Source organism: Salmo trutta, chromosome 34, assembly GCF_901001165.1.
Source record: "Salmo trutta chromosome 34, fSalTru1.1, whole genome shotgun sequence".
NCBI lineage: Eukaryota > Metazoa > Chordata > Actinopteri > Salmoniformes > Salmonidae > Salmo > Salmo trutta.
In genome coordinates this window covers 20,942,286-20,958,938 of record NC_042990.1, presented here as the reverse complement: position 1 = coordinate 20,958,938, position 16,653 = coordinate 20,942,286, and the positions used below count along the sequence as shown (strand labels likewise).

Genomic DNA, 16,653 nt, shown 5'->3' with positions numbered 1-16,653 from the left:
AGAATGGGGAGAATTAGCTGGATGCTGGAGAAAGTGTGTTCCTCAACGCAGCAGACATTAACTTAAAACGGAACAATCGATTCCTGTTGTTTTCTTCTTTCTCTCCCCTTTAAAACAGTGTTCTTTAATAATCTAAACAAATACTAAAAACGAATAACTGTTTCTATCTCTCTCGCTTTCTCTCTCTGTCTTTCTCTCTCTCGCTGTGTGGTGAACAGTACTTACCTTATAATTTCACTCCTCACATTTTAACCAATTGATTTTATTTTCCATAAAGTCTAATCATCCTCTGCAGATTGAAGTCTGTCTCAGTTTCTTTGACTCTATCCTGGGGTTTCCATGTAGAGATGACACAAGGCCTGGACTATAGACTGTTGAGTAGGCCACATATACAGTATAGAAATATTGAATTGTAATTTATTTTATGTATTTATTTTGGATTAGTAATAGTTCAAGATTTAGCTAAACAACACATTTTCATCTGTAATCCCTGTGCAGACTGTATTATTATATTAGTATTATAGTATTACATTATACTATATTATCGTAATGTACAGTACCAGTCAAAAGTTTGGACAAACCTACTCATTCAAGGGTTTTTCTTTATTTTTACTATTTTCTACATCAAAACAATGAAATAACACATATGGAATCATGTAGTAACCAGAAAGTGTTAAACAAATCAAAATATATTTTGGATTTTAGATTCTTCAAAGCAGCCAAACCTTTGCCTTGATGACAACTTTGCACACTCTTGGCATTCTCTCAACCAGCTTCACCTGGAATGCTTTTCCAACAGTTCTGAAGGAGTTCCCACATATGCTGAGCACTTGTTGGCTGTTTGTCCTTCACTCTGCGGTCCAACTCATCCCAAACCATCTCAATTGGGTTGAGGTCGGGTGATTGTGGAGGCCAGGTCATCTGATGCAGCACTCCATCACTCTACCTGGCCAAATAGCCCTTACACGGCCTGGAGGTGTGTTTTGGGTCATTGACCTGTTAAAAAACAAATGATAGTCCCACTAAGTGCAAACAGAAGGGATGATGTATCACTGCAGAATGCTGTGGTAGGCATGCTGGTTAAATGTGCCTTGAATTCTAAATAAATCACTGACAGTGTCACCAGCAAAGCACCATCACACCTCCTCCTCCATGCTTCACGGTGGGAACCACACATGCGGAGCTCATCCGTTCACTTACTCTGCGTCTCACAAAGACACGGCGGTTAGAATCCAAAATCTCTCATTTTAACTCATCAGACCAAAGGACAGATTTCCACTGGTCTAATGTCCATTGCTTGTGTTTATTGGGCCAAGCAAGTCTCTTCTTCTTATTCATGTCCTTTAGTAGTGGTTTCTTTGCAGCAGTTCAACCATGAAGGCCTGATTCACGCAGTCTTCTCTGAACAGTTGATGTTGAGATTTGTCTGTTACTTGAACTCTGTGTTGAATTTATTTGGGCTGCAATCTGAGGTGCAGTTAACTCTAATGAACTTATCCTCTGCAGCAGAGGAAACTCTGGGTCTTCCTTTCCTGTGGCGGTCCTCATGAGAGCCAGTTTCATCATAGCGCTTGATGGGTTTTGCGACTGCACTTGAAGAAGTTCAAAGTTCTTGAAATTTTCCAGATTGACAGACCTTCATGTCTTAAAGTAATGATGGACTGTTGTTACTCTTTGCTTATTTGAGCTGTTCTTGCCATAATATGGACTTGGTCTTTTACCAAATAGGGCTATCTTCTGTATACCACCCCTACCTTGTCACAACACAACTGATTGGCTCAAACACATTAAGAAGGAAAGAAATTCCACAAATACATTTTTAACAAGGCATACCTGCTTAAATCAAGGCAAGGGATGGCTACTTTGAAGAATCTCAAATATAAAATATATTTTGATTTGTTTAACACTATTTTGGTTGCTAAATGAATACATATGCGTTATTTCATAGTTTTGATGTCTTCACTTTTATTCTACAATGTAGAAAATAGTCAAAATAAAGAAAAACCCTTGAATGAGTAGGTGTTTCCAAACTTTTGAAGGGTACTGTATATCAGCTTTGATAAACTGATTTGTGAGCCTTGACATACAACAGTACAAATTGTACCCCCCCCCCAAAAAAAAAAGTTTACAAAAATATTTTACCTGAATACCTATAATTAAATATATGTTCATAAGTATAAAATAAATGCTTCAGCCTGAGCCTAAATCTTGTCATGGAAACTCCACTTTGCATTTTGTGTACTACTCACCTGTTTTCTCTCTCTGCACTTACTTTTCTGTCATCTACCTGTCCTCAGTTTAAACGTGTTTTTTTTTTTAGTTGGCTTGACACGGGTTCCTCATTGAAACGTTCTTCACAATCTCTGTTGATTGTCCAACAGGTCGAGGAAGCAATGCTACTTAATGAAATAACATGTAATTTATTCTATACTTCTGACCAGAGTGCAGTGGGGGTGAAGGAAACCAAGGTAAGAACTAGTAGATAAAATATAATACTGAGTTTAAATACTATCAAAACACTTCTCAAATCGCACCTGCTATAGCTAGCTATTATATTATAGGCGAGTGTTAAAATACAGTGGTTCATTCAAATTGGGGTTAGAAAAAAATATATAATTTGTATCCTATTTTTAGACATATCTACTATTCACACACTGTTTGTATTGCATATTTTAAATAGTTTTGTGAATTCCTTACTTGGCACCTAATTATTCACTACCAAAACAGTGAAAAAGTTGCAATGAATTAATTAATAAGGGAGAACCATGCACCATATTGATCATTTTTATTAACCTTCTGTTACATATTAATTTGAGAAATGTAATACAAAATGAGCAAAATAGTAAACACAAGATTTTTAAAATGATTTTCAAAACCTTTAAATGTAATTCAGAGACATATTTCACCATCAATGTCAGACTCTAACCCATGGACAAGTTTCCCTGTATTCACAGACCAAGCTTCTCGCACATGTGGCTGCGTTTACACAGGCAGCCCAATTCTGCCATTTTTTTCGCTAATTGGTCTTTTGACCAATCATATCAGCTCTGAAAAAGAGCTGATGTGAAAGATCTGATGTGTTTGGTCAAAAGACCATCAGAATATCAGAATTGGGCTGCCTGTGTCGTACACACTTTGGCTGATTGGGACATGTAACTGTGTAATTTTTGTGGCAGGAGGGATTAGGCTGAGGACCTTGTCCACTGTATACCATATTGTAGCAACCTTAACTCAACACTTAAACCTCTTGGCGTAACGGTTAAGGTATTGGCTTGACAGTCGTTGGACCTCGGTTCGAGTCCCGGTCGGGGCTACCCCCCTGAATTCGCTACAATAGTATGTCCTTGATTTAAAGCGAGAAGAAGGCGGTTTCGTCCAATTAATTTGACTTCCAGGAAGAAACAATTATCTATGTCTTTAATGTAGATTATCTTATCAGATGTTTTTTTCAATAGATGTAAAGAAATACAGTGGATTACCAATAAAGTGTCAGTTAACAAAACAATCATGTCAATACCAACATCAACCAAATTGTTTCAGTTGTGGACGTTTCAGTTTTTAGTTACCATAGCTAGCTAGCTACTGTATATTTTGGACATATATTTTTGTTCCAAATACATACCATTTTTTTGTATATTATATGTTCGGTATTGACACATCATGTGGCTATGATGGAGAGGGACGCAATCCCATTTCCTGATTATAGTTGTAGGGATGTGGCTTAAGTCACATTCATTCTACAGTCTTTTAATGTATGTTTCGGTAGTGACATACAAAGTGGGGAAATCATATGTTAGAGAAAGATTTTTTACAATAAAGTAGCAGTATCTTTCAATTGAATAATAAAACAAATCAGTATGTTCTATTGAAATAATAGTGTGAAAAAGATTTTTTAAATAATGAATCACTTTGTTTTCAAACATACATTTTAGGAGCCAGGATGGGGACAGCCACCCCCCAATAGAAATGAGTATATCAACAAACATGTTGTACTATATTAATTTAACAATATGTGTGTTATTGCCTTTGCATGAATTAGAATAAATCATGATGTTAATAAATGTCCTAAGTTTGGAGACTTATCCGTTTTTGAAATAGTTTTTTTGACTGGGGACAGCAATTTGAACCACTTCTGTTGAATGACCCATATACACTACATTGCCAAAAGTATGTGGACACCCTTCAAATTAGTGGATTTGGCTATGTTAGCTACACCCGTTGCTGACAGGTGTATAAAATAGAGCACACAGCAATGCATTCTCCATAGACAGACATTGGCAGTAGAATTGTCTTACTGAAGAGCTCAGTGACTTTCAATATGGCATCGTCATAGGATGGCACCTTTCCAACAAGTCAGTTCGTCAAATTTCTACCCTGCTAGAGCTGACCCGGTCAACTGTAAGTGCTGTTATTGTTAAGTAGAAACGTCTAGGAGCAACAATGGCTCAGTCGCGAAGTGGTAGGCCACACAAGCTCACAGAACAGGACCGCCGAGTGCTGAAGAGGTCACTCACTACGGTTTCCAAACTGCCTCTGGAAGCAACGTCAGCACAAGAACTGTTCTTTGGGAGCCAGGCCTAATCGCCCAACATCAGTGCCAGACCTCACTAATGCTCTTGTGGCTGAATGGAAGCAAGTCGCTGCAGCAATGTTCCAACATCTAGTGGAAAGCCTTCCCAGAAGAGTGGAGGCTGTTATAGCAGCAAAGGAGAGGGACCAACTCCATATTAATGCCCTTGATTTTGGAATGAGATGAGCAGGTGTCCACATACTTTTTGCTGTGTAGTCTAGCTTTAAGTGCATACAGTATGTAGCTAGTTCTCTGCTAGCTGTGACAGTTAAAAGGCATACAGGGGAGAAGGACTCTTAAAGGGATATTATTTGTATTAATAATGAGTGTTTTATTATTTCATCAATATTGATATTGATTTAAACCAAACCAACAGAAGCTGGGGGGTGCTGTACACAGTGCTTTGTCCTCTGCTACTCAACTCAACTCAATCTGGGCTCTTTGCTTACGCGCTCACTCTACTCTCTATCGCTCTTATGTCACTTCTGGTCAGAAGGAAAGTAGTTCAATATGTTATAAAAATAATAATACCGTATCAGTGGATAACCCTAGTCAAAGACACTGCCAACTGAGGATGAGAAAATGAATGGCTTGCACTTTGCACTTTCTTGAGAATCCCCTCCTGTTTAAGTTTCCCTCAAACTTTCCTCCTTTTCCCTCCTGAACAACGGTCACAGTGGAAACGCTGTCCACTTTGTTTTCATGTCGTGCTGTTTTACTCGTTGACCTGTCATGCCTAGAGGAGAAAGAGGAGACCGTGTTGTGTGGTCTGGTCTGATCTTTCTAGCTGCATCTGAATTGAACCCTCCTCCCTAGTTAGTACACTACTTTTGACCAGTGCCCTATGCTCGAAAGTACTGCACTATATAGGGTGCACCCTATTTCAGTTGCACCCTGTGTCTTAAAGTCTTTTAGTAGTCTGTCCCTGTTGGACATACTTACATGCACTGAGCCGTGTCCTCCCTCCACCTGTTGTCGTTTCAGCCTGAGGACATTGGTCAAGCGCCGGTCATAAATGCACCTGAAGGGAGCAAAGTGGACATTGAAGCCTTCAGTCAGTTTACAAAAATTATCACCCCCGCCATTACCCGAGTGGTGGACTTTGCCAAAAAGCTGCCTATGTTCTGTGAGGTACGTAAGCAAAGCTATTTCCTTTATTGAAACTAAAATGTAAATATTATCAACATTTATTGGGGATGTGTGTTTTATATTTTTGTTCTCTTTTCATATGATTGATTTCCTGCTTATCATAGAGAATGTCAATAAATATTGGTTCTAAAACACTATAACTTAAACGGAAACAAACTCAAGTTTAAAACTCAACATAAGCAATTTTACTCAAATAGAAACTAAAATGAGAGAACATTTTAAATGTAAAATTAATTCAATATTTAGTTTATAGTTAAATAGAAATTGTGTAAATTATGTTTTGGCTTAGTGCTATATTTCTATTTGTCTTTCATATTAAAAAATTATGAAATACCTTAACTCACTAATACTAAAACTGAAATAGAAATGGTCTCAACATGTAAACTAAACAAAATCAACATTATTAAAAATATTTTAAACAAAACTGAAATTAAAATTCATTTAAAAAATAGCAAAGAAAAAAAAACATTTAGTATGCGATGTACAGAGTTCAGTTTGTAATAAATGCTAACACTACTAATATATGTCAACATAAATGTTGTAGTATAATTTCTGGACTTTTGACCTCTCCTGCACATGCTCCTTTTAATTCTTACAATCACATCAGTCGTTCATCTTTCGTGTGCAAATAAATCAATAAAAAATCAATAACAATGTTTGCTCTCTGTGTTTGTCTCTCTCCTCCCAGCTGCCTTGTGAAGACCAGATTATCCTATTGAAAGGCTGCTGCATGGAGATCATGTCTTTACGGGCGGCCGTTCGCTACGACCCAGAGAGCGAGACGCTGACACTTAACGGAGAGATGGCCGTGACCCGCGGCCAGCTGAAGAACGGAGGCCTGGGTGTGGTGTCGGACGCCATCTTTGATTTGGGCGTGTCGCTGTCGTCGTTCCACCTGGACGACTCTGAGGTCGCTCTGCTACAGACCGTCATCCTCCTGTCCTCCGGTGAGAGAAAGAGACATGCTTGCCGGCCCACACACACACCTGTTGCGTCACCACACTACCAGACATCCGGCCCCTTGTTTTCGCTAGACGCAGGCTTATGGGTTTTGTCACCTTCCAAAAGCGTTTTAAAGGGCAAGGGGGTCATGGCCATTGAAACTAAGGGGCCACAGTCCAGTAGCAGTTTTACCTACTTGTAAGCTGACAATATAGAAGATATCGCTTTTTTTACGGCTAGTTATTTCAAAGAAATCCTTTAAAAGGTGCCCCTTTAAAAAACTGGGTGAATTTGAACGTATCTATTAAAGAGTGTTCCAAAACGTTCAAACGAGTGTTCTTTAATATTCTATACCATGTTGTTGTTCATTTTAATTTGTCGTGACCTGCCATTTCAATGTTGAACTAGTTGGCATGATGACAAGTACATTAAAAGTAGATTAGATAGGAAGTAGAATACATTGTGGGTGAGACAGAAAGAGAGCGGCAGGCCCCTGAGTTCAAACCGAGATTTGGTCGAACAACACGCCATATTAACCCCTGTCCCGTGTGTATGTGATTCTATAAACAGATAGAGAATTGGTCGAACAACACGCCATATTAACCCCTGTCCCGTGTGTATGTAATTCTATAAACAGATAGAGATTTGGTCCAACAACACTCCATATTAACCCCTGTCCCGTGTGTATGTGATTCTATAAACAGATAGAGATTTGGTCGAACAACACGCCATATTAACCCCTGTCCCGTGTGTATGTAATTCTTTAAACAGATAGAGAATTGGTCGAACAACACGCCATATTAACCCCTGTCCCGTGTGTTAGTGATTCTATAAACAGATAGAGATTTGGTCAAACAACACACCATATTAACCCCTGTCCCGTGTGTATGTGATTCTATATTAACCCCTGTCCCGTGTGTATGTGATTCTATATTAACTCCTGTCCCGTGTGTATGTGATTCTATAAACAGATAGAGATTTGGTCGAACAACACGCCATATTAACAACTGTCCCGTGTGTATGTGATTCCATGTTAACCCCTGTCCCATGTCAATGTGATTCTATATTAACCCCTGTCCCGTGTGTATGTGATTCCATATTAACCCCTGTCCCGTGTGTATGTGATTCCATATTAACCCCTGTCCCGTGTGTATGTGATTCTATATTAACCCCTGTCCCGTGTGTATGTGATTCTATATTAACCCCTGTCCCGTGTGTATGTGGTTCCATATTAACCCCTGTCCCGTGTGTATGTGATTCCATATTAACCCCTGTCCCGTGTGTATGTGATTCTATATTAACCCCTGTCCCGTGTGTATGTGATTCTATATTAACCCCTGTCCCGTGTGTATGTGATTCTATATTAACCCCTGTCCCGTGTGTATGTGATTCCATATTAACCCCTGTCCCGTGTGTATGTGATTCCATATTAACCCCTGTCCCGTGTGTATGTGATTCCATATTAACCCCTGTCCCGTGTGTATGTGATTCCATATTAACCCCTGTCCCGTGTGTATGTGATTCTATATTAACCTCTGTCCCGTGTGTATGTGATTCCATATTAACCCCTGTCCCGTGTGTATGTAATTCCATATTAACCCCTGTCCCGTGTGTATGTAATTCTATATTAACCCCTGTCCCGTGTGTATGTGATTCTATATTAACCCCTGTCCCGTGTGTATGTGATTCCATATTAACCCCTGTCCCGTGTGTATGTGATTCCATATTAACCCCTGTCCCGTGTGTATGTGATTCTATATTAACCCCTGTCCCGTGTGTATGTAATTCCATATTAACCCCTGTCCCGTGTGTATGTGATTCTATATTAACCCCTGTCCCGTGTGCATGTAATTCTATATTAACCCCTATCCCGTGTGTATGTGATTCTATATTAACCCCTGTCCCGTGTGTATGTAATTCCATATTAACCCCTGTCCCGTGTGTATGTAATTCTATATTAACCCCTGTCCCGTGTGTATGTAATTCTATATTAACCCCTGTCCCGTGTGTATGTGATTCTATATTAACCCCTGTCCCGTGTGTATGTGATTCCATATTAACCCCTGTCCCGTGTGTATGTGATTCTATATTAACCCCTGTCCCGTGTGTATGTGATTCCATATTAACCCCTGTCCCGTGTGTATGTGATTCTATATTAACCCCTGTCCCGTGTGTATGTGATTCCATATTAACCCCTGTCCCGTGTGTATGTGATTCTATAAACAGATAGAGATTTGGTCGAACAACACACCATATTAACCCCTGTCCCGTGTGTATGTGATTCCATATTAACCCCTGTCCCGTGTGTATGTGATTCTATATTAACCCCTGTCCCGTGTGTATGTGATTCCATATTAACCCCTGTCCCGTGTGTATGTGATTCTATATTAACCCCTGTCCCGTGTGTATGTGATTCCATATTAACCCCTGTCCCGTGTGTATGTGATTCTATATTAACCCCTGTCCCGTGTGTATGTGATTACATATTAACCCCTGTCCCGTGTGTATGTGATTCCATATTAACCCCTGTCCCGTGTGTATGTGATTCCATATTAACCCCTGTCCCGTGTGTATGTGATTCCATATTAACCCCTGTCCCGTGTGTATGTGATTCCATATTAACCCCTGTCCCGTGTGTATGTGATTCTATATTAACCCCTGTCCCGTGTGTATGTGATTCTATATTAACCCCTGTCCCGTGTGTATGTGATTCCATATTAACCCCTGTCCCGTGTGTATGTGATTCCATATTAACCCCTGTCCCGTGTGTATGTGATTCCATATTAACCCCTGTCCCGTGTGTATGTGATTCCATATTAACCCCTGTCCCGTGTGTATGTGATTCTATATTAACCTCTGTCCCGTGTGTATGTGATTCCATATTAACCCCTGTCCCGTGTGTATGTAATTCCATATTAACCCCTGTCCCGTGTGTATGTAATTCTATATTAACCCCTGTCCCGTGTGTATGTGATTCTATATTAACCCCTGTCCCGTGTGTATGTGATTCCATATTAACCCCTGTCCCGTGTGTATGTGATTCCATATTAACCCCTGTCCCGTGTGTATGTGATTCCATATTAACCCCTGTCCCGTGTGTATGTAATTCCATATTAACCCCTGTCCCGTGTGTATGTGATTCTATATTAACCCCTGTCCCGTGTGCATGTAATTCTATATTAACCCCTGTCCCGTGTGTATGTGATTCTATATTAACCCCTGTCCCGTGTGTATGTAATTCCATATTAACCCCTGTCCCGTGTGTATGTAATTCTATATTAACCCCTGTCCCGTGTGTATGTAATTCTATATTAACCCCTGTCCCGTGTGTATGTGATTCTATATTAACCCCTGTCCCGTGTGTATGTGATTCCATATTAACCCCTGTCCCGTGTGTATGTGATTCTATATTAACCCCTGTCCCGTGTGTATGTGATTCCATATTAACCCCTGTCCCGTGTGTATGTGATTCTATATTAACCCCTGTCCCGTGTGTATGTGATTCCATATTAACCCCTGTCCCGTGTGTATGTGATTCTATAAACAGATAGAGATTTGGTCGAACAACACACCATATTAACCCCTGTCCCGTGTGTATGTGATTCCATATTAACCCCTGTCCCGTGTGTATGTGATTCTATATTAACCCCTGTCCCGTGTGTATGTGATTCCATATTAACCCCTGTCCCGTGTGTATGTGATTCTATATTAACCCCTGTCCCGTGTGTATGTGATTCCATATTAACCCCTGTCCCGTGTGTATGTGATTCCATATTAACCCCTGTCCCGTGTGTATGTGATTACATATTAACCCCTGTCCCGTGTGTATGTGATTCCATATTAACCCCTGTCCCGTGTGTATGTGATTCCATATTAACCCCTGTCCCGTGTGTATGTGATTCCATATTAACCCCTGTCCCGTGTGTATGTGATTCCATATTAACCCCTGTCCCGTGTGTATGTGATTCCATATTAACCCCTGTCCCGTGTGTATGTGATTCTATATTAACCCCTGTCCCGTGTGTATGTGATTCTATATTAACCCCTGTCCCGTGTGTATGTGATTCCATATTAACCCCTGTCCCGTGTGTATGTGATTCTATATTAACCCCTGTCCCGTGTGTATGTGATTCCATATTAACCCCTGTCCCGTGTGTATGTGATTCTATATTAACCCCTGTCCCGTGTGTATGTGATTCCATATTAACCCCTGTCCCGTGTGTATGTGATTCTATATTAACCCCTGTCCCGTGTGTATGTGATTCTATATTAACCCCTGTCCCGTGTGTATGTGATTCTATATTAACCCCTGTCCCGTGTGTATGTGATTCTATATTAACCCCTGTCCCGTGTGTATGTGATTCTATAAACAGATAGAGATTTGGTCGAACAACACACCATATTAACCCCTGTCCCGTGTGTATGTGATTCTATATTAACCTCTGTCCCGTGTGTATGTGATTCTATATTAACCTCTGTCCCGTGTGTATGTGATTCCATATTAACCCCTGTCCCGTGTGTATGTAATTCCATATTAACCCCTGTCCCGTGTGTATGTGATTCCATATTAACCCCTGTCCCGTGTGTATGTGATTCCATATTAACCCCTGTCCCATGTGTATGTGATTCTATATTAACCCCTGTCCCGTGTGTATGTGATTCCATATTAACCCCTGTCCCGTGTGTATGTGATTCTATATTAACCCCTGTCCCGTGTGTATGTGATTCTATATTAACCCCTGTCCCGTGTGTATGTGATTCCATATTAACCCCTGTCCCGTGTGTATGTGATTCTATATTAACCCCTGTCCCGTGTGTATGTGATTCCATATTAACCCCTGTCCCGTGTGTATGTGATTCTATATTAACCCCTGTCCCGTGTGTATGTGATTCTATATTAACCCCTGTCCCGTGTGTATGTGATTCCATATTAACCCCTGTCCCGTGTGTATGTGATTCTATATTAACCCCTGTCCCGTGTGTATGTGATTCTATATTAACCCCTGTCCCGTGTGTATGTGATTCTATATTAACCCCTGTCCCGTGTGTATGTGATTCTATATTAACCCCTGTCCCGTGTGTATGTGATTCTATAAACAGATAGAGATTTGGTCGAACAACACACCATATTAACCCCTGTCCCGTGTGTATGTGATTCTATATTAACCTCTGTCCCGTGTGTATGTGATTCCATATTAACCCCTGTCCCGTGTGTATGTAATTCCATATTAACCCCTGTCCCGTGTGTATGTAATTCTATATTAACCCCTGTCCCGTGTGTATGTGATTCTATATTAACCCCTGTCCCGTGTGTATGTGATTCTATATTAACCCCTGTCCCGTGTGTATGTGATTCCATATTAACCCCTGTCCCGTGTGTATGTGATTCCATATTAACCCCTGTCCCGTGTGTATGTGATTCCATATTAACCCCTGTCCCGTGTGTATGTGATTCTATATTAACCCCTGTCCCGTGTGTATGTGATTCCATAAGAACCCCTGTCCCGTGTGTATGTGATTCTATATTAACCCCTGTCCCGTGTGTATGTGATTCCATATTAACCCCTGTCCCGTGTGTATGTGATTCTATATTAACCCCTGTCCCGTGTGTATGTGATTCCATATTAACCCCTGTCCCGTGTATATGTGATTCTATATTAACCCCTGTCCCGTGTGTATGTGATTACATATTAACCCCTGTCCCGTGTGTATGTGATTCCATATTAACCCCTGTCCCGTGTGTATGTGATTCCATATTAACCCCTGTCCCGTGTGTATGTGATTCCATATTAACCCCTGTCCCGTGTGTATGTGATTCTATATTAACCCCTGTCCCGTGTGTATGTGATTCCATATTAACCCCTGTCCCGTGTGTATGTGATTCCATATTAACCCCTGTCCCGTGTGTATGTGATTCCATATTAACCCCTGTCCCGTGTGTATGTGATTCCATATTAACCCCTGTCCCGTGTGTATGTAATTCTATATTAACCCCTGTCCCGTGTGTATGTGATTCTATATTAACCCCTGTCCCGTGTGTATGTAATTCTATATTAACCCCTGTCCCGTGTGTATGTAATTCTATATTAACCCCTGTCCCGTGTGTATGTAATTCTATATTAACCCCTGTCCCGTGTGTATGTAATTCTATATTAACCCCTGTCTCGTGTGTATGTGATTCCATATTAACCCCTGTCTCGTGTGTATGTAATTCTATATTAACCCCTGTCCCGTGTGTATGTAATTCTATATTAACCCCTGTCTCGTGTGTATGTGATTCCATATTAACCCCTGTCTCGTGTGTATGTGATTCCATATTAACCCCTGTCCCGTGTGTGTGATTCTATAAAGAGGATTTACATTAACATCGTTGTGTCTCTGACTTGTCATTAAATGTGAAGACTGTTATTTTATCAAATCAGTTCTCTATATGTAATTATTGTTACGTGATTAAACGAATCAGTTTGGTTGTAACACAATAGATTCAGAGAGAAGAGAAGGGGTTTTGGAAGGAAGACTAAGGAACATGGGTTTCTATCGGAACATGGGAAACTTTTCTCACATAAATACATATGCCGCTAACGATCGCTCATTCGGAAAAGCAATGCATTGTATTTTCGTGAAGCTGGCTTCGATAGTTGAGCTGATGATGTGAGGCTCTGGTTTTCCCAGTCGAGGTCGCCATCGTCCTTTGTAGATTCTTCCGGGTCGTCGTGTGAGAGGTTCACGTGGTCTGAGAGGTTCATCTCAATGTGGAGATCCTTCCTCGTTAGTCAGTGTGCTCATACTAGATTTGTGTATATGTTCAGCTGCAGTCCTATATATGCTAGTTTAGTACTCACTTCTTCTTTAGGCGATCAATAGTTCAGAGTTCATACCATTTCACGTGTGGAGCAAGCTCTCACGTTTCCTGGTCTGCAGAGTTGAAATTAGAATTAGCTCTTTTAAACGGTATTTGGAACTGATGTGACTTTTCCTCACGGAGGCTTTTATTCAAAGTGGAAAAGGGGTTGGTTCATCATTTCCAACCAATGTCTACTCACTTGGGCGTGGCTACTGACTTAGTTAAACTTTACAATGAAGGCCAATTATCTCATTTTAAAGGTTAACATCACATTACATCATTTCGCAAATAGTTTCATCTTTACTCATTCATTTTATACAATAATTAGATGCAAACCTCATAAGAGGCACCAGTATAAACAGAGTTAGGGTAATGTGGCTGTATTGTCTTTCATGAGGTCACAAACATGAAACAAAATGGACCAGGTCGTAGCAGGCTTCTCCACCGACCGTTTACACATTCTCCAAAATATGGATATTGTTCCAGTCTCAAATTCTGGGATGTAGTAGAATTTGGCGGGAGAGTTCCTTGGTTCTACTGTGACCATCTCTATCCCATACTGCATGGTCAGGGAGACAAGAGTCTCTAAAAGGGAATTACGACTGGTTGTAAAGCCGTAAAACTGCCCCTCACTGAAAGGGCTAGCGTCATGACAACGGTATATTATGAAACTTACATTACACATCTATAAACACACATGTAGCTTTAGTGATATGATGTGCTTATAGATGTGTATTCTTTATGATATACACTTAAATTGTACACAATAAATATATATGTATAATATATACAATGAGTGTACAAAACATTAGGAACACCTGCGCTTTCCATGAGATACTGTAGACTGAACAGATGAACCCAGTTGAAAGCTATGGTCCCTTATTGATGTCACTTGTTAAATCCACTTCAAATCAGTGTAGATGGAGTGGAGGAGACAGGTTAAAGAAGGAGTTTTAAGCCTTGAGACAATAGAGACATGGATTGTGTATGTGTGCCATTCAGAGGGTGAATGGGAAAAACAAACTATATACAGTGCATTCGGAAAGTATTCAGACCCTTGACTTTTTGCACATTTTGTTACGTTACAGCCTTATTCTAAAATGTATGAAAAAATGTTTTTTCTCATCAATCTACACACAATGCCCCATAATGACAATGTGAAAACCATTTTTTTGATTTTCTTTACAAAAACAAAAAAACAGAAATACCTTATTTACATAAGTATTCAGGTCCTTTGCTATGAGACTTGAAATTGAGCTCAGGTGCATCGTTTCCATTTATCATCCTTGAGATGTTTCTACAACTTGATTGGAGTCCACCTGTGGTGAATTCAATTGAATAGACATGATTTGGAAAGGCACACACCTGTCTATATGAGGTCCCACAGTTGACAGTGCATGTCAGAGCAAAAAGGAATTGTCAGTTTCTGAAGCATTGAAGGTTCCCAACTACACAGTGGCCTCCATCATTCTTAAATGGAAGACGTTTGGAACCACCAATACTCTTCTGAGAGCTGGCCGCCAGATGCTAACTCTGACAGAGCTCATGTGTTCCTCTGTGGAGTCAATAAGTATTCAACCCCCTTGTTACTGCACAGATTCAACCACAAACAACAGAAGGATAACCATCTCTGCAGCACTCCACCAATCAGGCCTTTATGGTACAGTGGCCAGATGGAAGCCACTCCTCAGTAAAAGGCACATGACAGCCCGCTTGGAGTTAAAGGACTCTCAGACTTTGAGAAACAAGATTCTCTGGTCTGATGAAACCAAGATTGAACTCTTTGGCCTGAATGCTAAGCAACACATCTGGAGGAAACCATCCCTATGGAGGACACCATCCCTATGATGAATCATGGTGGTGGCAGCATCATGCTGTGGGAATGTTTTTCAGGGGCAGGGACAGGAAGACTAGTCAGGATCGAGGGAAAGATGAACGGAGCAAAGTACAGAGAGATCCTTGATGAAAACCTGCTCCAGAGCTTTCAGGACCTCAGACTGGGGAAAAGGTTCTCCTTCCAACTGGACAATGACCCTAAGCACACTGCAAGACAATGCAGGAGTGGCTTCGGGACAAGATGCCCAATAAGAGCCTGGACTTGAACCCAATCTAACATCTCTGGAGAGACCTGAAAATAGCTGTGCAGTGACGCTCCCCATCCAACCTGACAGAGCTTGAGAGAATCTGCAGAGAAGAATGGGAGAAACTCCCCAAATACAGGTGTGCCAAGCTTGTAGCATCATACCTATAAAGACTCGAGGCTGTAATCGCTGCCAAAGGTGCTTCAACTAAGTACTGAGTAAAGGGTCTGAATACTGTGATATTTCAGCTTTTTATTTTTAATACATTTGCAAAAATGTCTAAAAACCTGTTTTTGCTTTGTCATTATAGGGTGTTGTGTGTAGATTGATGAGGAACATTTTGATGTAATCCATTTTAGAATAAGGCTGTAACGTAACAAAATGTGGAAAAAGTCAAATATTTTCTGAATGCACTGTAAGTGCCTTTGAACAGGGTATGGTAATACCAGGCACACTGGGTGGAGTTTGTCAAGAACTGCAACGCTGCTGGGTTTTTGAAGCTCAACAGTTTCCCGTGTGTATCAAGAATGGTCCACCACCCAAAGGACATCCAACCAACTTGACACAACTGTGGGAAGTATTGGGGTCAACATGGGCCAGCATCTTTTGGATCGCTTGTCTCACCTTGTACAGTAGAGTCCATGCCCCGACGAATTGAGGCTGTTCTGGGGGCAAAACGGGGTGCAACTCAATAGTAGAAAGGCCTAATGTTTTGTACACTCAGTGAATATATTTATTCATGTACAATGAATTGTTAGCAGAGAGCCTGTAGTTCCTGTGGCTTTACCACCACATAAACCCAACTGCCAGCCCCCCCGTGAGACCTGCAGCAAAACAGTCAGTAAGCAATGAAACAGTCGGTAAAGCCAGTAAGTCAGTGTGTGCCGGCCTGTTTTCATGTGTGATTAACCACAGTCAGTCGCACGTCAATACTGCTGTTAACTTCCATTAGGCCAATCTTTCACGTAGCGATTATAAGGGATTACAGAGCCCACCCTAGGAAAGGAAACCATCTAATAATGAGACTACAATGGCCGTCCGGGGGTTTGACGTTCAAAATCAATAAC

General features: G+C 40.7%; 1 protein-coding gene across 11 annotated transcripts in view; it reads left to right on the top strand.

The window, feature by feature from the left end:
• LOC115173782 (thyroid hormone receptor beta) overlaps positions 1-16,653 on the top strand; it is a 133,433-nt gene that overhangs the window by 115,413 nt on the left and 1,367 nt on the right. For 7 of the 11 annotated variants that reach the window (XM_029732172.1, XM_029732171.1, XM_029732168.1 and 4 more), the window contains 3 exons: positions 2,382-2,468; positions 5,555-5,701; positions 6,408-6,666. In XM_029732172.1, the coding sequence (XP_029588032.1) occupies positions 2,382-2,468; positions 5,555-5,701; positions 6,408-6,666 (493 nt within the window). The remainder of the gene's footprint in view (positions 1-2,381; positions 2,469-5,554; positions 5,702-6,407; positions 6,667-16,653) is intronic. The other 4 variants (XM_029732174.1, XM_029732165.1, XM_029732175.1 and 1 more) reach the window with 2 other exon arrangements.